The following is a 21,667-nucleotide window of genomic DNA, read 5'->3' as shown; positions in this document are numbered from 1 at the left end:
CCGTCAAAATACGTTCACTAAAGGGTCAGGGCCGGAAAACAACATCAACGAATTTCTAAAGAGAGAAACAGAAAGAAAAATTGAAGTGCACTCGTCAAAGTTCTGCAGCAAATTTATAGCGAACCAAAAAGATAGCCTAAGAATCAACGCAGGTATTTAAAAGGTCCCCTAAAAGGATTATGAAATATACAAAGACACAATCTACTTAATTTGGAACCCTGGCGAAATGTGTATTGTTCCAGAGTGACCAAAGCTGATGATTCACTATAAAATTTCTACGTTCTGGGAGGGCACTGACCCAAATTTCGGCAAATTGCTCGTAAAACTAAAAGTCAGTATAGATTTAAAAGAAGTCGCTTAAGTCTGACAAAAATTGTTGGGACTTCGGTTTTACGTGAGACAAGACATACTATGCGCTTATCGTATTTTACTGCCTTCAGAAAGAATCGAGTGTATTATCGGCCATTGAAAACGAACAATGATTCAAGATGATGGTGATTACAGCAGTAACAATTGTCGTGAGTATAATAGAAATAATGTTAAGTTTCACTGTGAATGGAAGTACTTTTTGGAGACGCGTAATTAGAGTAGCAAGGCCAGTCTGCCAGCTCTAAGATGCTGTTCAATGTATATGTAGACTATGAATAGAAAGTTTCCTTGTGCAGCGTTACTACCACCATGGCTGTGATTCATTTTCATTTGACGTGACTACACAGACCACTGTTCCTCCGACAGGTAACTCACTCTTACACAGCCATTCACGAAGTAAGTTCGCCGGTCAGAATCGCCTGTGCCTAGTGTAGAACTTCCCAAAGGGTTTATTTCATTTTGTCAGAAATAGGCGACTGTTAGGTAAATGTTTGTCAACGTTTAACAATTCTCACATGTCGTCAGATGGAATGTTTCGATAGAATATGTGCTGATAAACAGCTGTAAACATGATATAGAAATATTTATAAAACTTCCTTGTCAAACAAAACCAATGTACAAATAAATAAGAACTAGTTATCTAACCATTCTCACATCTTGATATTATTGCTTAATGACTGGAAACAGCAAAAAGTTTGTAGCAACTTGGAATAATGGCATACATCTAATTTTTGTATTATAAATGGTAGCTTAATTAGTGCCAGTGGAGAGGAGAAAATAATTGTGTGACAAACAGGAAAGAATTTTGGTAGAAGTGGTCAGTTACGACTGGTCATGACTTATTTCAAGAGACAATCCTGGTATTTATAGATGTCCCTATGGTTAAGCTTCAAGGTGACATGCCACACATTCTAGACCTTTGGCAATAAATGTAGGTGGGTGGTCAGCTTCATGCTCCAGCTGCTTTAATCTTGGCACTTACAGATAGGAGTTAGTGGACAATGAAGTCAGTCCGGGCACATTGTTGCTGTGACTTGAACATTGACTATATAGCCAGTTACTTTACTGACCAAGCTATTCCAGTTTATTGTTTTTGTCTAGAGCAGGTTTTCTCAATCCTTAGCCTGAGTGTATTTTTCTGCAATACTTTGTCATCCTGTATGATTAACATCTATGACCTGGTATAAGAAAACACATTTTGTTAATGCAATCAGTATGTGGCAGTACATCTGTGCTGTGAGCAATTGTAAGCAATGGTGAAGGTCTGGAAGAAGTTGAGAACCCCAGGTCTAGAGGGACTGTTAACACAAACAGTATCAGTGATAGCCAGTGCCCCAGATGAGATTCAAACTAGGTACTGCCTGAGTACAAGTCTGGAACATTACCATTTTACTTAACATGATCAGTGTGTTTAACATGTTTGAGATGACAAACTATATTAAGCAGGAGGCTTTTCTCAGTGCCTCCAGATAAGTTATGTTGGAGAACCATCTGGGCTTCATGCTCATAGCTGTTTATCATTGCACAGGTCTTTGAGTGAACAGAGCTTTATCTCCACTCTTTCCATACACTTTGATCTTATGTGTATGGATAACTTAACCTTTAGCCTCAAAGTAAATTATGATTGTATGCTACTTTAATTCTCTCTGATGGTTACAGATTAATAGTTCATGGTCATGTGAACTCCAGATACTCTGATGTTGTGTACAGTAATAGAAATCAATCTATATTCACAACCCTGAACAGTCAGCCTAACCATCTGTTTAATTCCATTGAGCAGAATTATTCTTAGAAAGCTAATAGTCACTCAGGTAGTCAAGAAATTCCCTGCTTTTATGGAAACAGAAGGTGCATTACTTTTCACAAGAGCCCAACACAGGGTCCTATCCTGAGCCAGATGAATCCAATCCATGCCCTCATACCCTTCAGTTCAATCATTGTAATACATATCTCCAAGTGATATACATTTCACAAAATTCTGTAACCATCCAAACAAAATCTTTTCATTTGAGATTTTCTGTATATTCTCCTCTGGATTAATATTAGATAATTCTTTTGGAGGGGGATTGTACCACAAATTACTATTTGAATATGTCCTTTCCATATTTTTTCTATAGTACCAACACAAAATCTGTTACTTACAAAATTTGTAATTGTGTCATTACTTATTCCTTTTATGGTTGAAAGGGAGGTGCAACCTGTTATCTGTCTCATGAAACTCATTTAAAATGTATATTGAGGAGGAAGCATTTCCATTACCATTCCATACACACTGTCAAATACTTGGTATCTTGTAGATGAGGCTCTGGTGACTAAGTCACTATGAGGTAACAGTTAAAAAGCCTGTCCAGGACAACTCTATTAGCAAAATTTCAACTTATTGTCTACAAAACTAACAGATGGGACTTCTGTTGCTTTTACCTTGGCAAGAATATATAAGCAGCAGAAATGCTTCATTTGGTGAAGGCAGTAAAACTGATATAGTCAGGGTCCAAAATCTGTGAGAGACTGATAAAGAAAGTATTATTTTTTTGCTGTACTACTTAAATTAAATGTATTCTGACAATATAATACCAGTTAATTCAAATGCCTTTCATATAGTGATTTAGTATGATAACATGGCAGGGGACATTTACACAATTTTATGTTATATTACATTAGGCATGGCAATCAACTAAGAAGTATTTCTTTACACAAAAGCAGTTCAAGAAACACTAATGTAATGATTAGCTGGGGCCCAAAATTGGTCAGCTGACCAGTGTTAACTGGTTAACAGTGTCAAATGATGAAGGAAGAACCTATGCCATACATACAGCACAGTCATGTGGTTTAAAAATCCAGTACCATTTTTATATCACTAATGGAAGACTCAATGGTTTTTGGATGAAAAATAAATACTTATCAGTCCAATTATACTGCTTTATTATTTCATACAACCCTTCTGTGAAATACAAGAAAGCATTTTATTTGAATGATATTTAGTAATCATTTACCACATGCTGTATTCCTCCATTTTTCTGTGACCTACAAAAATGTAGCCCCTTTGGGATGCATAAACTACTTTTAGCATACAGATAGAAGGCATAATCATGACATGAATAAGAATGAAGTATTAACCCCCTTTTTGTTGCACTTTGTACTGTGTGTTATGCAACACTTGTCATACTGTTCATAAAAACTGAATAACACAGTATTTAGAATAAAATATTTAGCATGGTTGTGCCATCTGATCTTGTATGAATTTATGCAATATAAAACCAGCCTCTAAGCATTAGTCAGATCAGATCAGATCATGGTACACAGGTTCAGTTTTGTTTATTGCTTGGGTTACAAATCAGGGTCACTACTGAGACATTGCAGTAAAATCTATTCTAATCACAATATAAAGTCAATCATCAGAAATCACTTCCCTGCCTCTATAATTCTGTAAATTTATGTTTGTATGCCTCAAAAACTTCAATTTGATCTTAGATTTGTCATTTGTAAGCATAAAACACAATTAATCTGACAGAAATGTTATACATCTGCATTTACATATGCGCATTAGCCGTCATTTCCCTTCGGACCCTCTAATGGTGGCCAAAAGACACATTACCTATAGTTTTAGAGCACCTGTAACCTGAAGCATGACACTGTACTTATATGCTTCATGTTCTAGTAATTAAGAATGAGGTAAAAGTGAAGATTATGGTTTGGGTGCCCCTCAAGCTCACCCAGTCTTGTACAATATTCATCAGTCCACATTCCACTTTCAAACGTTCGTGTATGGTGGTGGGCAACACTTGTATGTAACAGAGAAATATACATATGGATGGTTCATAATCCAATGAGTTTAAGTCACGAACACCGATTTCTATGGTTTGTGGAGAGTAACATGGTTATGCATTACTAAGCATTTTCTGTACATGCCTTTCTTGTTAATTTAATATGAGTAAGTTAATAAAACCTTCTGTTTCTTTGTAATAAGCTAAATTACTTACACACTGGTTTCTGGACTGTCCATACAAGTCTCACAGTTAAACAGATTACAGCTACACATTTACTAAACAAAAGGAATGAACATTTAAAATGTATTTAATAGAATAAAAAGAAAAGCCTGACAATACATCTTACTAGCCATAACAAAAAGTATATAGTCACAGCCACCCTCAAGGTCATACAAGCATTGATCTGTTACTGCTGACCTGTAACTTGAGTTTTTACTTACATGACTGAAAAACCTGGTTCCCTCAAATAAGTAGAATCAAAACATATATTAAATTGTAATTTCAGACATCTTGTAATATTTCTGCCCCCATCCCACAATGATAACAGTTTGTATGTACATGTACCCATAAGGTGCACATTAGATGGGCCTGAACTAAACCAATGCAATGAAACTGAATCAAAATGTAGCATCTGTGTAGGATCAAAAACTGTGCTGAGAAATTCTCTGGTGTGGGACTCATACCATAATCTGAACTTAAATAAAAAACAACATAGTTAACAATATCCAGAACAATTCTACTGCATATGAAGTTATACTTAAACCCTGCCCCCAAATCAGAGAATACATTATATAAACAGGCATGATGACAACCTTCCAGGGACTTAATTAAACAGCAAAATAAACTGAAAACTAAAGGATGAATGAGGTTAATCCTTTCAGTCTCTCAAAGGAGACAATATTAACTTCATTATCAGAATTTGAACACCAATGTACCATTGCATACTTGTACAAATCTGTATGTGGATTTCCAGAAAGTCAGTCAGAGTTTTCTTTAAACATCATTAAGTAAACTGGGGGTCTGACATCAAGGTAATCTTAAAAAGTTTCTATAACTTTTCACATGTACTCCTTTTGTGACAAGACATACATGCCTTACCATCCCTGTAATTACTAATTCCCATGTGTGGAACTTTATTGTCTTTAAATTAAAAAATCCCCATGGATTTATCCAACATGACAGTGACTCCATGAAAATTAATGTGGTGTGACTTACAACATAACAAAGATACATGACCTTTTCTTTGCTGAGGCCATGATCACTGGAAACATTCACTTTTGATATACTAGAGAGGAATTTTTCAGTGAGGTAGAGTATCATCTCATTACAAATACACTGATCATGAGGCACTCAATAAGATTTCCTGGATACTGAAGGTTGGCCTCAAAGATCACAAGATTTACTTCTCTTAACTTATTCTTGTTTAGTTACATTGAACATGTAACATATGAGCATACCAGTGGCCAACTTAGATAAACTCAAAGAACAGACCTCTGGAGCTGTTGAAACAGTAGCTCTAAAGATACTGAGGAATATATGGGCTTAAATCATGTACTGGCTAGACATGTTATGCCATGAAAGAAGTGCACATGGAAATTTACTTACAACAATTTGAATTAACCTTCATTGAGTGCTTTTTTCTTCTTTAATATGTATGATTACGAAAAGATGGCCTCCTAAAACCCCATAATAACTTTTGGGAATACTCGGTATTATTTCTTTCAACTTCTGAACTTAAATTCAAGGCATTAAATTGTTAAAGTTACTGTTGTGGAATTCTTGAAGCAAAATAATGATAGAGCAATCTGCATGTTTGGTGGAATAATTCATACCAGTGAAAATGTATAACAAAAGAATTAAGTTCATAGGTAGTAACAGGCTAAAAGTTCACAATGAATTGAGTCAGGTGTACCAATTTATTGTTACAGTCAAGGAAAATAAATCTGTAGATCAGCCAAACTGTACTGAACTGTTTTGACACATGATTTAGTTAGTAAGTTAAGGAAAACAGTGTTACCCTCCATTTTCAAAAAATATGACATTAAAAGTCTTCTCCTATTAGTCAATTTGTAACACTGATTTCAGAAACTTCTTATACAAGTAGCCTATTATTTGCAGTGCAATAACTTAATAAAATTATGGCTCTTACATGAAATTTGATCAACATAAATTAATGATTATACATAAGCACAATATAAAACAAACATAGAATGAAAAAATGTCTTAAAATTTGCTGTACATAACTGAATGCACCACCTCTTGAAAGCAATAACAGACAAAGCCAGTCATGTAATGGGGATTTCTATCAGGTTTTTGTTTCACCAATGAATATTGATGACCTATCCAAAATTTTAATTGCTATATACTGTGGTTACTAAGTATTTTGAGTGACAATTTAAAACTATAGGTTTAGCACTTCACTGAGGTCACTAGTTTAGCCAAGGATGCTTCAAGCACTCAGCAGCTGTGGCACGTCGGTTAGGATCAAAGTCCAGCATTGGACGCAGGAATGCAGTGAACTCCTGTGCTTCCATGTGATCCCACTCATACTTCTCTGTAAAAACTTCAAACAGCCCCCAAGGTTTTAGTCCTGTAATATGCCGCAATTCACATTTCTTGTTGAAGAACTGACGAGAATGTTTTCCTGACATTGCTATCCTCCTTGGAATTTCACCCAACAGCTCAATGATATGGGCCAAATGATCCTCATCACGGGTATAGTCTTCACCAGAATGAGGTTCAAACAAGTAATCTCCAGTAGCAAGTTCAAATGCCATACAGGCAGTGCTCCAGATATCTGCAGATGTTCCATACCCAGCTCCCAGAAGGACTTCAAGTGAACGATACTGTCGTGTTTGTATGTCTTCTGTGAAATGTCGATTCACCCAACAAGCATTGCCTAGGTCAGCTATCTTCACCTCCACATCACATTCTTCCAGAGCAGGATCTGGCTGATGCACCTTGCATTCTTGGTTGAATGGTGTGAATGCCATGGGAGCATGAGGGAATACTGGTGACTTCTCGCTCTTGTCTAGAGATTCTTCTATAATCTTCACTTCGCCATCTGTAGCCACTGTATCACCTACAACTTCTAAACAGCTGTTTTCCTCATAAACCTGCTGTATATTCATGGCTTCAGTCCCTTCTATTTCACTATCTCCCATGGATTTATGGCAGAGTTCTGTCTTATCGCAGCCATTTTGGTAAGAGGTGTTTATGACTTTGCAGTCACCAGAATTATCATCTTTCACCTCATCATCATCTCCAAACTTCTCTGCCTGTATTAAAGTTGAGTCACTTTCTGCCATTGGAGTTTGATACCTGTTCTCTGCCTGAAGTTCTCTCTGCTTCTGCTCCTCTATTTCCTCAATTTGTTCCATCTGTTTTCTCAGTAGTTCTGTTTGTCGTTTTGCTTTCTTCTTTAACTTCTTTTTTTTATTCTTTGACATTTTAGCATCTGGATTGGGCTCTTGAAACTCTTTTGGAGCAGTACTAACCAAAGAAACTGGCAACTTTAAACCCATTGTATGTAACTCGGTGGCTTCTGAAGCTAACCTCCTTATACAGGCCTCATCAACACAGATCAGAACATTCTCTGGTTTGATATCAGTGTGGATTATCTTGCACTTTGTATGTAGATAATCTAACCCTTCCAAGACCTGCCTGATTATTGATTTGACATTTGTACGAGGTATCCCACGGTAATTGCTTTTGATTATTAACTTCAGGAGATTGTGCCCAAGCACTTCAAACACCATGCACACATGAGTGCCGTTGACACCGCTGATCTTGAAGTCATTTAATAGTTGCACGGTTTTATTTCTCTTTGGATCGTTCACATCACTATCACGAACAGTTTTTAAAAGTTTTATTTCATCTAACGCAGTTTCGGTAAAATGAGATGCGCTCTTAACCACTTTCAATGCAACAAACTGCTTATCTACAAGATCCCAGCATAACCATACAGTTGAAAAGTGACCCCAACCTAACTTTCTGGCGACACGGTATCTGCTTTGGAAGCAGTCCCCAATTCTTACTGGATGATATCCACCTTTACAGTAATCCATTGGATCTTCCTGTTCTTCCTCGTCCGAACTAAAATATTCATCCTCGTCACCTTCTATAGTTTCATTAGAAGAAGAATGGCATGGATCTACCTTGTTTGAGTAAGAACGAGTATCTCGGTTGGCAGTTGAGCCATGTTCTTCGTTCTTCCCTTTTCTCTTACCAGGTTTATGACGCTTCTTCTTGGCCTTTATAGCAAGAACACGTCTATTTACATCTGTCTTAGAATTCATTTTTGGCGATTTCTAATGGCATTTAATCTAAATTAATATCATTTTCAACAGAAACTTTATGGTTTGAGTATGGCGGCCGGTCACAACAAAGCTCTTACTGTTCCAGATGGCGCAGCAAACATGTTACCAAAACAATTGAAAGATACTATACAATAAATAAATATCTGACCCATGTGTTATACTACATCATTTTGACAAACGTGTGGATATTCTAAAAAGAAGTAATAGTTAACAAACTTTAAACGGGATCATGTAGTATGTTAAATGTTAATTTATGCAAATGAAGGGCTACCAACCTATTTGGCAGCGAAGTCGACCAGCTGATTGAGATTAGTCTTTAATATTTTATACAGTATATTTAATTTGTGCGATTTACATAATACAACAATATAGTTAGTTAATAAATAAGACAGAAATAAGACACATAATTATTGACCTTGATTTTATATCCAGACTGATATGCCAGCGAGGATGAATGATACTTTTCTCCTCTCTTGATCCACAAACCTTAAAAGTATGTAACATGCCATGGAATAATACAATATTTATATGTCAGATTGCGCTAATGTATATTATTGGAAAAGAGCGGGAGTTGTTCCGGTGGCGTATGAGTGATGGTGATGAATAGCACAATTTAAGGTGTACGAGTGAGAAAAATGTCTCAGACATCTATTACAAGCTATTTTAGTAAACGTAAAAGAGCAGGAGACGAGATACAAAATCGAAAAAAAGTGTTGGTACTAGATAATGATTCTGAAGCAGATGTATCCATAAGTAAAGAGGGCCATGTCATTCATAAAGTGTTGAAATCTGATACGTCTGAAGCATTACATTCGGTTTACAAAACGATTTTAGTTGAAGATGTTTCGAAACATTATGCGAATAAACTGTTACATGAAAATACTAAACTGGTTCCATGTGGACGTATTGGTAAGGCATCAGGAAAACAAACTGCCCAGAAAGGTTTTCAAGGGAGAGGCAAGAAGACTACTACTAAACATTCCAAGACTGTAACACAACGCGATATCCGTCAGATACTTGTGAAATCTAATGGAACAGAAGCACGTCCTACGGATGTTACAACTCTGAAAACAGTGCATACATCTGCAGACGATGAAGCTTTCATGGTAAGATTGTTTCCCACTGAAGTGAATAGCAGTGGGAGATGTATTTTTTTTTTTTTTTTTTTATTTAAAAAAACCTTTGGATTGGAATATTTCCAGTGCCTGGCAGATGAATGCAGAATCCTAGGAAAAAGGTGTATATTGTGTGAAGAGTACCATTTCCCCTTTCTGCTTTCCCGTGGTACTTGGCAACTTTAGTTTTCTGTACAATATTTCTGAAAGATACATTGTAATAAATACTTGAATCAGAGTAGCTCAGTCAGTATAGTGGTTTTCTACGAACTAAATGACCGGAGTTCGATCCTTGGCAGGGTAAAGCTTTTTTCCTCTTTTTTTTCTGCGGCAATACTGGAAAGTATAGTGTAGAGAGAGTGGAGTAGAGTAGCTGTGGCATGATGGCAGCCACTGACCCTGGTCTAGTGTCAAGATCAGGAATAAGCAGGAGCTATACCTTCTCTTCCTGGAAGTGCCTCTGCCCATAGTGTGTAGTGGGGGAGTTTTACTATACATTTTAATGCTATCCTTTCTGCTATATGTGTGTATGCAAAGTGGTCCCTATCCTTGAGGATTTCCAACCAACATTTTGTGTGCTTTTCTCACATGCCCTATGTGTTATTAGCTCCTGTCTCTCTCATCCTAGACTTAATTAAAATGTAAAGTAATGCTGTCCCGCTACACACCATGTAGGTTGTTTGAAGGGAGTGGAGGTATAGCTCCTACTCATTCTTGACCTCAGCACTAGATGGGGTGAGTGGTCAGCATCATGCCTCGGCCGCGCTTTATCCCCAGGAAAGGACCCAGGTACCCATTGGATAGGAGGCTGAGTGGACCCCAGAGCCGGTCTGGACGCAGAGGCTAGAGGAAAAATCCTCTTCCCCCGTTGGGGATCGAACCCCGGTCATCCAGCCCGTAGCTAGTCACTATACTGACTGAATTATCCTGGCTACCTAGATTTAATTACCCTGACAATATTAGGTGAGTAATACTGATCATAAGTGTCATTATGTAATCTTGTGCTTCTGTTGTTAGTTCCTCTTCCTTTGATTAATATATTTTCAGCAGTTTTTTAAACTCAAAACACCTATCTTTGACTTTGCCTTAGAGAGGTTTTTGTGTATTTCAGGGGCCAGAATGTCCAGTGGTATTTGAGTTGAAAGGTTTGCTGTCTCCAAAGAAGATGAGGGAAGGCTTTAATAACAGTGATAAGCCTACTGATGTTGGAGTATCTGATATGCAAGAAAGTTATGTTGAAAACAGTTCTGATGAGAAAATTAAGGAAAGCAGGAAGGAGTTTGGATTGATGACACCACATAAAATGCCCATCAATCACAACAAAGTTAGTATTTTAATTTAGCAAATTGTTTGATGTTTTGGAACAGCTGTACAATACAGTGACTATATATTTGAGCTGCTTTATTCCATATCACATGATGTCAATTTCCTGTCTTACATGAAACCAGAAGAGAAAGATGTGATTATATTACATTTTTAAACTAATGCAGTAAGTTTTTTTATGCATAGTCCTGTGTGTGTGTGTGTGTGTGTGTGTGTGTGTGTGTGTGTGTGTGTGTGGGGTGTGACTGGAGGCAATATTGTTTGGCTTCCTGTTCCATGCTTCCATTCAGCAGTTAATGTTTTGGGTACTAACAACTAAGATTTTTTGTTTATGATCAAACCGTTCTATGAACTACCACACCAGTTTTTACAACACATCCTGTCATGTGCAATCTTGTATAGTAACTATGGTATTCACAGTTTCAGATACTGTTCATGTTTGAGAGTGAAAATGGTTTGTGTAGTAAACTTATTTTGTTGACAGGATTTGTCTTTTGAGGAAGTGAAAGGGAAGTTGAATAGAAGTGCAAAATTGGCTGAACTCCGACAGTCATTATCAAGGTTCAACAAAAGTGCAGCAAAACTGAAGGTTCTTGAGGAAAGGAGTAAGGAGCTTGAGAAACCACAGCTGAAGAAGTTTGAGGCTATAGATATTGAAGTTCCAGCCAGGTAATTCTGAGCCTCATTGCCATACGAAGTGAATTTTTAGTTTATATGATTATATATGATTATTCTCCAATTGTGCATCAGCTGGAATGTGTGTGGGCAGATTGGTGTGATAATTTGCTTGACTTGTATCTGGAAAGTAGGCACTTTTCAATTTTGAATTAGGCATTGGCTTTCTTGGCTGTGTATGTGTGATTTATTGTTTGTCCATGAGCTCTTCAAATATCCTATGACTCACTCTTTTCACATCATTACCAGATCATTCATTATCAGCTTGCCATCATATTTGGCATTATGTGACTTACATAGTTGAAACATTATCATTAAAGTATCTTAGGAATAAGTCATGAAATTTAATCATGACTATTCATACACCGCATATTCATTTGCATGCCGATTTTGCTGAATTATACATTTTGACATTAACCCAGAAGTGAGGTAATTTTCAGTTTTCTTCTGTTTATCTTAACTTTCTTAACCACCAAGATTTCATATTAATTACGTGTTGCCGCAGAGGTGTTCTTGTAGGAACTTGAAAAATATGAGTGTATTGTCATTGTAGTATAGTACAGAATCCTTCTATCTGCCCGTTTCCTTCCAGCCTGTCACCTGATGGTTGATAGAATAGAAGACCATGTAAAGTGTAATGCATGAAGCAATCTTTGTTTCCACTATTTTGTCACTAAGCAACTATATATGGTTTACTGCATAAAGACTTACCATCATTTGGTTCCACAACAGTAAGTAATATAAGAAATGTATAAAGCTGTATCCTTTCATTATTAGAACCTCATTTAATGAAAGGAAGAATAGTTCATTGTTGTTCCTTTCATTGCAGTAATTTCCACATTTCAGTCAGATTTGAGCTTTTCATGGCAGTGAGTCCGAAGATGGCTGTCTTTTGAATTGTAGCACCATGTAGTCTGGTAGAAGTTTACTAGTGTTTCTGAGGTCCTTGCTGCCTCCAACATCAATGCCTTGGTGATGTAGGCAGCAAGGACCTGTGAAATGTCAGTAACATTTACCAGATTACACAGCCCTACAAGCCAGAAGACAGTCATCTTCTTTCACATTTCACTAAAGATATTAAAGTGCCCTTTTATTATTAGTGTTGTTTATGAAGTGTGTTAAAGAAGGGTGTAGTAAGAAGCATTAAGTAAGAGTTGTAAAGTTGTGTGATATAAGAAATAAACTGTTTCAGTCTGTCTTAAGGTAAAATCTATGAAGGAATGGGTACTTTAGCAAGGTTGTGTATTTATATTTTGAGAGATGGTAAAATGATGCAAAATAATTTATATTCAGCTCTCTGCTTCTTATCTTATTCAGTTTTGTACAAATGAGATTACAATTATTGATTAGTCTGTAGTAATAGGACTGGACTCCATTGAACAATTGCACTAACACTCACAATGCAACTAACTGACACCTTTTCCTGCACCTCTAACGAAATTATGGTTTTCATAACACAATACTTCTGTCTAGTGTGCTCTCATTAGGCTTATGATAAACCACCCTCACCATCTGTGAACCAGGTCAGCAGTTATTCAGGAAAAACTATAAGGTTATGACTGGTTCCTTCCAATCAAACGTTGTAGTTAAGTGGTTAACATTCCTGCTTCATATTTGCTAAATCCAAGGTTTGATTTTTGGCTTGGATGCTTTCCTGTCTGTTTCTCAGTTCCCACAGGCAAATGCTGGCATAGTACTTTATTTAGAAATGGTAATGATACTTCTGTCATGTTGTTCCCAGTTCATTATTTGTGTTATCCTTCCACTTTTTACTACATAACCTATGTAATTAAAAAAAAACTTTTTTTTGCCCTTTCCACTTCGTACATCATCATGTGAAGTTTGTTATATTGAATGATGGATGACAGTAAATGGTGAACTGGGAAGGATGGGGAAAAATACCTATGGTCTGTTTCAAAGCACTGTACCAGCATTATCTGGGAGAAACTGAGGAAAACTACAATGGAAGTTTGAATCCAGGACCACTTTACATGTGAAGCAGGAATGATAACCACTGCATTGCAGTGATTTTTGTAAAAAGTTACATACTGAGTTTGATGTTTTGTGTGTGTTTTCTTTGTAGTCCTCAGAAGAATATTTTCAGCAGTCCTCAGAAGGTGGGCACAAGTCCACAGTCAACCCCCACCAAGTCACCTGCTTATCAGCGTTTCGCAGCACTTGTGCTTCCTGCTCCTGCTGCCCTCTCACTTCCATTCAGCTATTGCTCCCTATCTGAGATTTTCCGCTGTGTTGATGCTGTAGCATCTATGCTGTACAAGCGCAAGGAAGTGATCACATTCAGGAAACTGAAACCTGCTGTTCAGGAGATGCTCAGGAGGTTAGTAAATGTGTGCCAGGTTTAATTCTGGTAACAAGTTTCTAGCAGATCAGCAGTTATACATACAATTTTAGAATTGGAACTAGAATTTGACATTAATCCAGTGAAAGCTAATTTGTTTATGTGAACTCAGGAAGTGTTTGTTTCAAATGCTGATATATATATATGTGTGTGTGTTCTTCGAAGCATCTGGACTTGTTGGTTTAGCAGATGAGACACATAGCTTGTGTGTCAGGAGTCTTGTGTTTGAGACTGGCTGTGTAAAGCACAGAATTTTGTGTATGCTTTTCTGTTTCTTTGCCTCATGCTTTGTGGGCGGGAATAGCAGTGCTCCATGTAGGTTGGATCTCACATTAAATCACATCACCTCTGCTGGACATTGTCCTACTATATGAAGCATTGATAGCCACAGTGTTGCTTATGTGGGTGGAGACCAGGAAGATTGAAAAGTTTCATAACTTGAAGCATGAGCTGAATCTTTAAAGAAACACCAGTAATTAAGATATGTTCTTTCACTTGAAGCAGAAACAGAAATTTAGGAAGACTGAGAACATAACTTTGTTTCAGAAATTTCACAGAACATCACATGGCTCAAATAAAAAGAGTTTATCCACTAGCTTATGTCTTTCATCAGGAGAAGTATAGGAATTTTGGATCAACATCTAAGATGGATAAGTATGAGCTCACATTAACACCTCTGCTTCATTCTAATGTTGAAGGTAAGTTAATTGAATCTTAGTTTATTTAATGGTATTTGTTTAAACTGCAGTGGTTATATGATGTTGAATGAGGTAGCTAAAGTGTTCATAAATAGCGAATAGTAAGTTGATTGAATCTTAGGTTATTAATGTTGAATGATATGGTAATATAGGTGGTGATTTGTAAGAATGTGGGAAGGAATGGTTGTAACCTATTTTAAAATACTATACTGGTATTCACCCAAAGAGACTGAGGACAGAAGTCTGTAGATTTAAAGTTTTGGGAATTATAGACAAAGAAATATCTGTATACTGGTGGTGGTGGTAGAGTGTGATGACCCACTTATTATGAAATTTAAAAAATAAAAAAAAGGAAGAAGTAACATATGGAGTGAGAGAAATATGAAGAAAGAATAAGGTGATTTTCAATATAAGAAGCAGATTTTGTGTTTCTTGTTATCAGTGTAGTATAATCAATTTTCAGATTATATTTGCAAAATTGAAATTTAGAAAAGTGCCAAATTTTCAAGCAGATTTTATGCTATGCTATGTAACATCACAGATCAAAGTAGACTGGAGTGGCGTATATATTGTAAAGGAAAATTCCGAAGATTGGGAACAATATTTTCATGCATTTTACAGACTTTTCATAAGTTCACAGATGAAAGGGAACTCATGCCTTCCTTTGTCATGCTTGGTTAAATGTTGCAGGCAGTGAGACCCGCACAGACCCTGTCAAGTTTACATCAGATTTTTTGCTGGAACGAAGACGGATTTTCCAAGAAAACCTTTTGGAAAAAGTAAAGGATTACCATGAGGTAAGAGGATATGCTGGGAATAATTGGGGAAACAAGGAACACACACAGAATTTTGGTATGCAAGCCTCTTATGAAATAACCCCCTTGAAGACCAAGAATATTTTGATTTAGGTAAGTAGATTGTGAAGATAAGAACTGTTTTACGCTAGTGATCTGACCTTTGTCTTTTGTTACTGATAAGTTGAGAGAGTTTGGTATTTATAGCTTTTATCATTATCCATTGTGAATTCTACCAGCTCTGGGGCCCTCCTAGTCTTCTGGCCAATATCCATTGGGGTTCTTTCCTCAGGAGTAAAGTTGCCAGGCCATAAAGCTCCACTCATTTCCATCTAGTGCCAGTCTTAAGAGAAGTTTGCTGATATGCCTCTACCACCCTTCCATATATCTGCTTGGTATTGTGCTTAGTTAAGCATGAAGGACAACTTTTTAATAATAATAACAAGCATTGACTTTTTCTTTTTTCTTCTCAGGATTTCCTGCAGAGCTTGGACCCACCATTAACGATTCCTCGGAACCAGCTAACTCGATGGCATCCGGAATTTGATGTTGACCAAGTTCCAGACATTGAACCTGATACACTTCCTGAAGCTCCAAATGCTGAGAAATATTATACTGCTAAAGATGTACTTGGTAGGTTGTGAGACAAGAAACTTGCCTAATTATTCACCTGACAACGTACCATATTTACCTAAATATATCCTCAAACACTACATTTATAGGAAGTGAATTTCAAGGACCTGTTTTGTTCCCAGGACAAAATTTTCTTCCAGATGATAGTTTCAAGAAGTGTAAATGGTGCTTTTAACGTATTGCAATTTTGTTTTTGCAGAGAAGGCCAAGAATATTTTCTCCTGTAATCTGCGGATGGAGAAGGCATTGCAGACGGTGAGTGAGGAATCCAGTCGATTAGAGGTACCAAGCACTCCAACAAAATCACTAAACACAATGTCTGGTGCTGCAACATCACCCATTTCAACAATGCTGAAAGGCATTCCTAAGGCTCTTCTGGAGAAGGTCTGTATATTTCAGAATGTTTCATGCATTATGCTGAGTTCATAACAGGCTCATCTGTTCAGTACAGGATATTTTATTTACATATTTTTTAAAAATCTCTAGATAAAATTACAGTGAAACCTCTATCCATCGTTTTCCCGGATGCATCGTCCTTCACTGAGAAGAAAAGATTAATGTCAGTGGAAATGCATCTCATGAAAGTAAAATCATTCTGCACCCTTTCCAGCCATTAAGATTTAATTAAAGAACTAGAAATTATTTATTACAATTCCAGTGTAATCTAGGCTTGTAAGTTGAAGTGTCCTTATGAGCATTTTCTTTTTGATGTATTAGATACGGGCAAAACAGGCAGCTAAGGCTTTGCAGGCCATGACACGCTCACCAGCACAAGATCGTGTGGCAATTCAGTATATGCGCCTCCCAGAGTTAGCACGTATCTTGAGGAATCTCTATGTGACTGAAAAGAAAAGTATTCTTCCCCTGGATGTCACGCTTGAAAAATTGGCCAACAGTTACAGGGAGAAACTGCCAAGAGGTAAAGTGGAAACAATTCCAACCTGTGTACTAGGACACATTAGAGTTGTGGAGGTAAAGCTCCATGTATTCTATCTAGGCTGTAAGTTGTTTTTAGACTGTTTGGTGGTCATGAAAGGTTTCATGTGGTTTACTGAGAAACTAAGGCATAGTTGCAAATTTTCTATTATTTTTATAATGGTGTGGGTGTTGGTGCTATATTCATGGTATTAAAGTAATTTGTGTATATGTGTTCTGTTCCAATTATGTAATTACTCTAACCTCCTTTTCTGTTATAGGGAGAATTGTGACACTGTAAAGTTTTAGTTGCCCAGGGATAGGCTGGGTCAGTTGGGTATCTGGAAGGAGAGAAATTGGTGTTAAAGGAGAAATTTTTATAAAGAATTGAGGTGGGAGGGACTTTATGATCTGTGTTTGGGTGAGGAGTTTGTGGAATTATTAAATTTGGTAACAGCTGTGGTACATGTTTCAATTTGTAAGACTTGAGGTTCTCACAGCGGTGAGTATGAAGATTTCCGTCTTCTGGGTTGTTGCGCTGTGTAGTCTGGTCGATATTAACCAACGTTTCAGAGGTCATACTGCCCTGATGATGGAGGCAGTATGACCTCTGAAACGTTGGTTAATATCGACCAGACTACACAGCGCAACAACCCAGAAGACGGAAATCTTCATGGTTCAATTTGTCCTCTTGCATTGTCATTTCAATTCACTGTATCCTGATGCTGAATAGTTAAATTAAATGCAGTGCTACATTTTAGTCTGTTTTTGTATGATAGAAGCAATTAATTTTATTGCATTATATTTTTTAGTTGTGTTTCTTATGTAGGTGTGTGCCTGTTAATTAGAGATAGATTTGTATCCTGGAAGTCATTCTTTTTATTCTGAAACTGCACTGTTTTTGGTGGGAAAGAATTAGTGTGAGCTAGGGAACCTGTCAATAAGGTGTATGGAAGGGCACAAATGCATTTATGTCAGGATTAAACTGATAGTGAACAGATTGTAGGTGACAGGGGTATACTAGCTGCTGATACAAAATGTCTGATGGGATTATAGGTGCTGACACTCCAATATGAAAAAGATTGAAATATGGGGTGCCAATATACAGATGTGACAAGAAAGGGAACACTAGGCATCATTACTCCTTTATTACAAAGAGGTTACTAGGTGTCAGTTACAAAGGGATGGTTGCTGGTACTCACATGTGTTTATTTGTAGGAAATTCATGTAGCTTATTTTTTCAATTCAGTTAGGTTTTTCTCTGCATGTAAAAAGCCCAATACTGATTCTGTTACTTTGAGTTTTATTCCAAGGACATGTTACGGACCAACACATTCCATCAATAGAATGAGAAGGATTCAAATTAATTAGATATTGGCTATTTTTGTAGTGGAATTGGAAGAGCATATTCACCTTCTCAGACACAGTGTTCCTGGTTGGCTGGAAATTCACTACATAAGGAAGACAAATTACTTGAAATTGTCAAAAAATGCTGACATGGGACCAGTGATCAGGAAACTAGAAGCTCTGGCAGCAGAGAAGAATGATGGATGAATATGATTTAAAGTGAGTGCCACAATGCTATTTGTATTAAGACATGAATATTTAATCTGTATTTGAAATAAAACTGCAAAGCATGCCTTCAGTTTTTGAAAGAATTTATGTTCAAGACTAAGTTGTCAGATGAAAAAGTTACTATGATCAGATAATACACTGACTCCTCCTCTTACGAAAGGAATACGTTCCTTTAGAGTTATTTATTAAGCAAACTTTCATTAAATAAGATGAATTTCTTTTGAATCTTATTAGAGATATTGTGACCTGTAGTAATACATATGCATTTAAATGACAGGAAAGGAAATTAAATGCACCATATGTGAACTATACTAATTAAACATACAGTGTATTTTCATGCATTTTTTCAAATGCATTAATGCAGAGATTTGTTAATTACACAGTTATACCACAAAGATTAGTACGTATTTAATCCTTTCACTGCCACATTTTTTCATGTACCAAGTCATGCAAGCCATTTACTCTTCCACTTGCTGATAGCAACATTTCAGGTGTTCCATTTGGTAGAATTATCTTGATTTCAGCAGAAAAATACAATTTTTTCAGCTTATGGTGAAATCCCAATTTTAGGTTTCTCTGGAGGGACAGTGGCTTTGAACACTAAACAAGAAACTCACTCATGGGGAAATTTTAACATTGAACTAATTGATGTAGTTTGATTTTGTTATCCATTCACACTTTATCACAATTACCTTTTTCTTCCCACATATGGAATGTCAATGAAAGGAAGTAATTAACTAAAATTTAAGAAATTTTAGTCAATTATTTCCTTTCCTTCCAAGGGTTCCATCATATATTTTGTTAATCTGGTGCTGGAATTCAATTGTTTAGAAGGCATATGTGGTTGGTATTTTATTTATATTCCAGTTTACATTATTTTGCTGCAACATCATTAACAAATACTGAAATAACTTCATTTCAATCTTATGTGAAATAAAATCAGTATGAACAAGAAGTTAAGCCAAGAGCTGAGTGATTTCCATTTTATATAATTTCAGTATATGCTGTCATTTTTTGGAATGTATTGTCAATATAAATCATAGACTACCTATAATATGAATATTCAGGATTACATGAAGAACAGAGTTGAATAAATTAAAAAGTACTGCAAGCGGGAACAGAATGGCTTGTGACATTATCAATCATTCTACCACTTTTTGAATCTGAAAGCACAATTTTGTAGGTGAAGATTTTATTAATTTTTTATTACACCATAACACCCTTGCATTAATGCTAATGTTGGTCTAAGGTTAGAAAATGTCATGTTATTTATACCAGAAGAATACACCAGTGGGGGTTGTAAAGAAGAAAAGTTAATTTAATGTTTCATATATCGTTTGTACTGAGATCATGAATGTTGATTAATATTCAGTGTATGTGACTTGGATATCCATCAGTAAAATGAATGATAAATGGCTGGGGTTTATTTCCTAGCAAGGACAAGGTTTTTTCTCTTTGCCACCACGTCCAGCCTACTCTGAGGTTGACTAGTGCTTCCTATCCATTGAATACAGGGGGCCATTTTCCTTGGGGAAAAGCAGCTGGGTCATGAAGCTCCATTGAAGTGCCAAGCAACAAAATTTTATCTACATTTCTCCTCAATGACATCATATTTGGGTACAGCGAGAACGTTTACTCAGTGTGTGACATAAAGTTTGAAGACAGTATGTCTCTCAGTTTATGGTACCACAGCATAGTACGTGAGTGAACATCTTAATAGTTTTATGAGGTGATTCTAGTTAAGTTTTATTTTAATACTTTCACTGTTAGCAAAGAAAAATGCCATTGTGTTGCCTGTTATCACCCAGTTGAATTTGGACACAGTAAATGCTATGTTCCATGCCTGAACATAAACACATTGGTATTTCATTCCACATTAAAAAAAAGAAAAGAACTGATAAAAACCTGAGGGACATGATTTACTGTATGATTTATGAAAATTGTTCATCCTGGAAGGTATTACTATGACTCATTTGATAGTGAAATATGGGTAGGGTGTGTGTGAAGTTAATTGGAAACAAAAGGCAACTTAGTTTTTAATTTAAACTATGTATTTACTAATTCAGTTTACGGTTTTCTTTGGTGCATTGACTTGTCTATCACATACACATCTTTGCCTGATCACATGGTGTTAGTAATGACAGATAGCCACAGTATTTTCAGTGATCCATGCTGTTACATTGTTTTTATGCTTGTTCCATCAATCCTCCCACTGGCTTCAGATTTGATGTCTGTTGCTGTCTATTTCAGTCTTTGACAACAAAATTTTTTGTTCATGTTCTTGATATGCTTGAATTAATTGCATGAAGTATACAGGAAATTATATTTTTCATAATTTTACAGCTAAGGTGAGGGTGAATGAATTATGCTGCAAGATACAGTATTATGTCTGTACCTTTAAACCTCAGTTTGTGGCCAAGATTAATTTCTTACATATGTGTGCTGGCCATAGAATTACTCGGAATAAAAGAGAATGTTAAAGATGCTGTTGATGACTCAACTTTGCGATGCGAGTATAAGGAGTGTGAGTTAGGCTCAGTTCCCCTACACTTTTCTGTTTCCCTAGTTTCTTTGGTTACAAAGATGAGTCTCAGAATAGTATGTTTGGCAGAATGGTTTCATCCTTAACACAGCATGCTGTACAATTTGGTGCAACTATTCTGTCCATAATAGTGAAAGGGTTGCAGAAAATTGAGTATGATTTGAAGCTTTTGTAGCGACTGAGTATAATGAATTCTTCTCAGGCTACCAGCCGTGGAAGGTGGTTTAATGGAGAAAACACCATTAAATCACCTTACATGACTGGTAGCCTGAGAAGAAGTCATTATAGAAAATTGAGGACTCAAAGGGTGGTGATTGTTGTAATAAAATAGGATTGTATTTCTTTTATTCTGATTCCCAAGAAGCTCTGCAGAGTTTTAAACATAAACCCAAGTTTACATGTGATATTTTATAACTGTAATTGTTACTGAATTTATGTGGGAAGGAAGACTGCAGTTTTATTTCATGTGTGATATTTACTATTGTGTTTATTGTGCACAGAAACTTGTCATTTGATACATGTTATGAAGCATTTTTTATTAATGATAAACTAGAGGAATAAAGATTTTTCAAGTACATAAGAA

General features: G+C 36.4%; 3 protein-coding genes across 6 annotated transcripts in view; 1 reads left to right on the top strand and 2 right to left on the bottom strand.

The window, feature by feature from the left end:
* The window catches only part of Daao1 (D-amino acid oxidase 1), a 23,402-nt gene extending 9,767 nt beyond the window's left edge, over nt 1-13,635 (bottom strand). Inside the window, exon 1 of one of the 3 annotated variants that reach the window (XM_087357129.1) lies at nt 13,618-13,635. The gene's annotated coding sequence lies outside the window, so the exon portion shown is untranslated. Of the gene's footprint in view, nt 1-8,870; nt 8,960-13,617 lie in introns of those variants that run through there. The other 2 variants (XM_022082143.2, XM_022082142.2) reach the window with 2 other exon arrangements.
* dup (chromatin licensing and DNA replication factor double parked) lies at nt 215-21,667 on the top strand. 2 transcript variants are annotated; one of them, XM_022082132.2, is made up of 11 exons: nt 8,927-9,561; nt 10,682-10,894; nt 11,378-11,562; nt 13,652-13,906; nt 14,474-14,625; nt 15,316-15,422; nt 15,893-16,052; nt 16,252-16,436; nt 16,770-16,971; nt 18,358-18,533; nt 20,057-21,667. In XM_022082132.2, exons 1-10 carry the CDS (start codon nt 9,091-9,093, stop codon nt 18,519-18,521), a joined length of 2,094 nt encoding a protein of 697 aa, XP_021937824.1. In that variant the 5' UTR covers nt 8,927-9,090; the 3' UTR covers nt 18,522-18,533; nt 20,057-21,667. The 2 variants fall into 2 exon arrangements, with proteins under 2 accessions (XP_087213245.1, XP_021937824.1); XM_087357119.1 differs by lacking the exon at nt 8,927-9,561 and adding an exon at nt 215-518 and having other exon boundaries at nt 18,358-21,667.
* Nucleotides 3,275-8,832, bottom strand: SRPK (SR splicing factor protein kinase). The gene has a single exon (XM_087357122.1). The coding sequence runs from the start codon at nt 8,432-8,434 to the stop codon at nt 6,566-6,568; it is 1,869 nt and encodes a 622-aa protein (XP_087213248.1). The 5' UTR covers nt 8,435-8,832; the 3' UTR covers nt 3,275-6,565.

The sequence above is a fragment of the Zootermopsis nevadensis genome, unplaced genomic scaffold (assembly GCF_977971745.1).
Source record: "Zootermopsis nevadensis isolate Lab colony 2312 unplaced genomic scaffold, Znev_1.0 Znev_ptg000028l, whole genome shotgun sequence".
NCBI classification, from domain to species: domain Eukaryota; kingdom Metazoa; phylum Arthropoda; class Insecta; order Blattodea; family Termopsidae; genus Zootermopsis; species Zootermopsis nevadensis.
The sequence above is the reverse complement of the archived record's forward strand: the minus strand, read 5'-3'. Positions and strand labels throughout refer to the sequence as shown.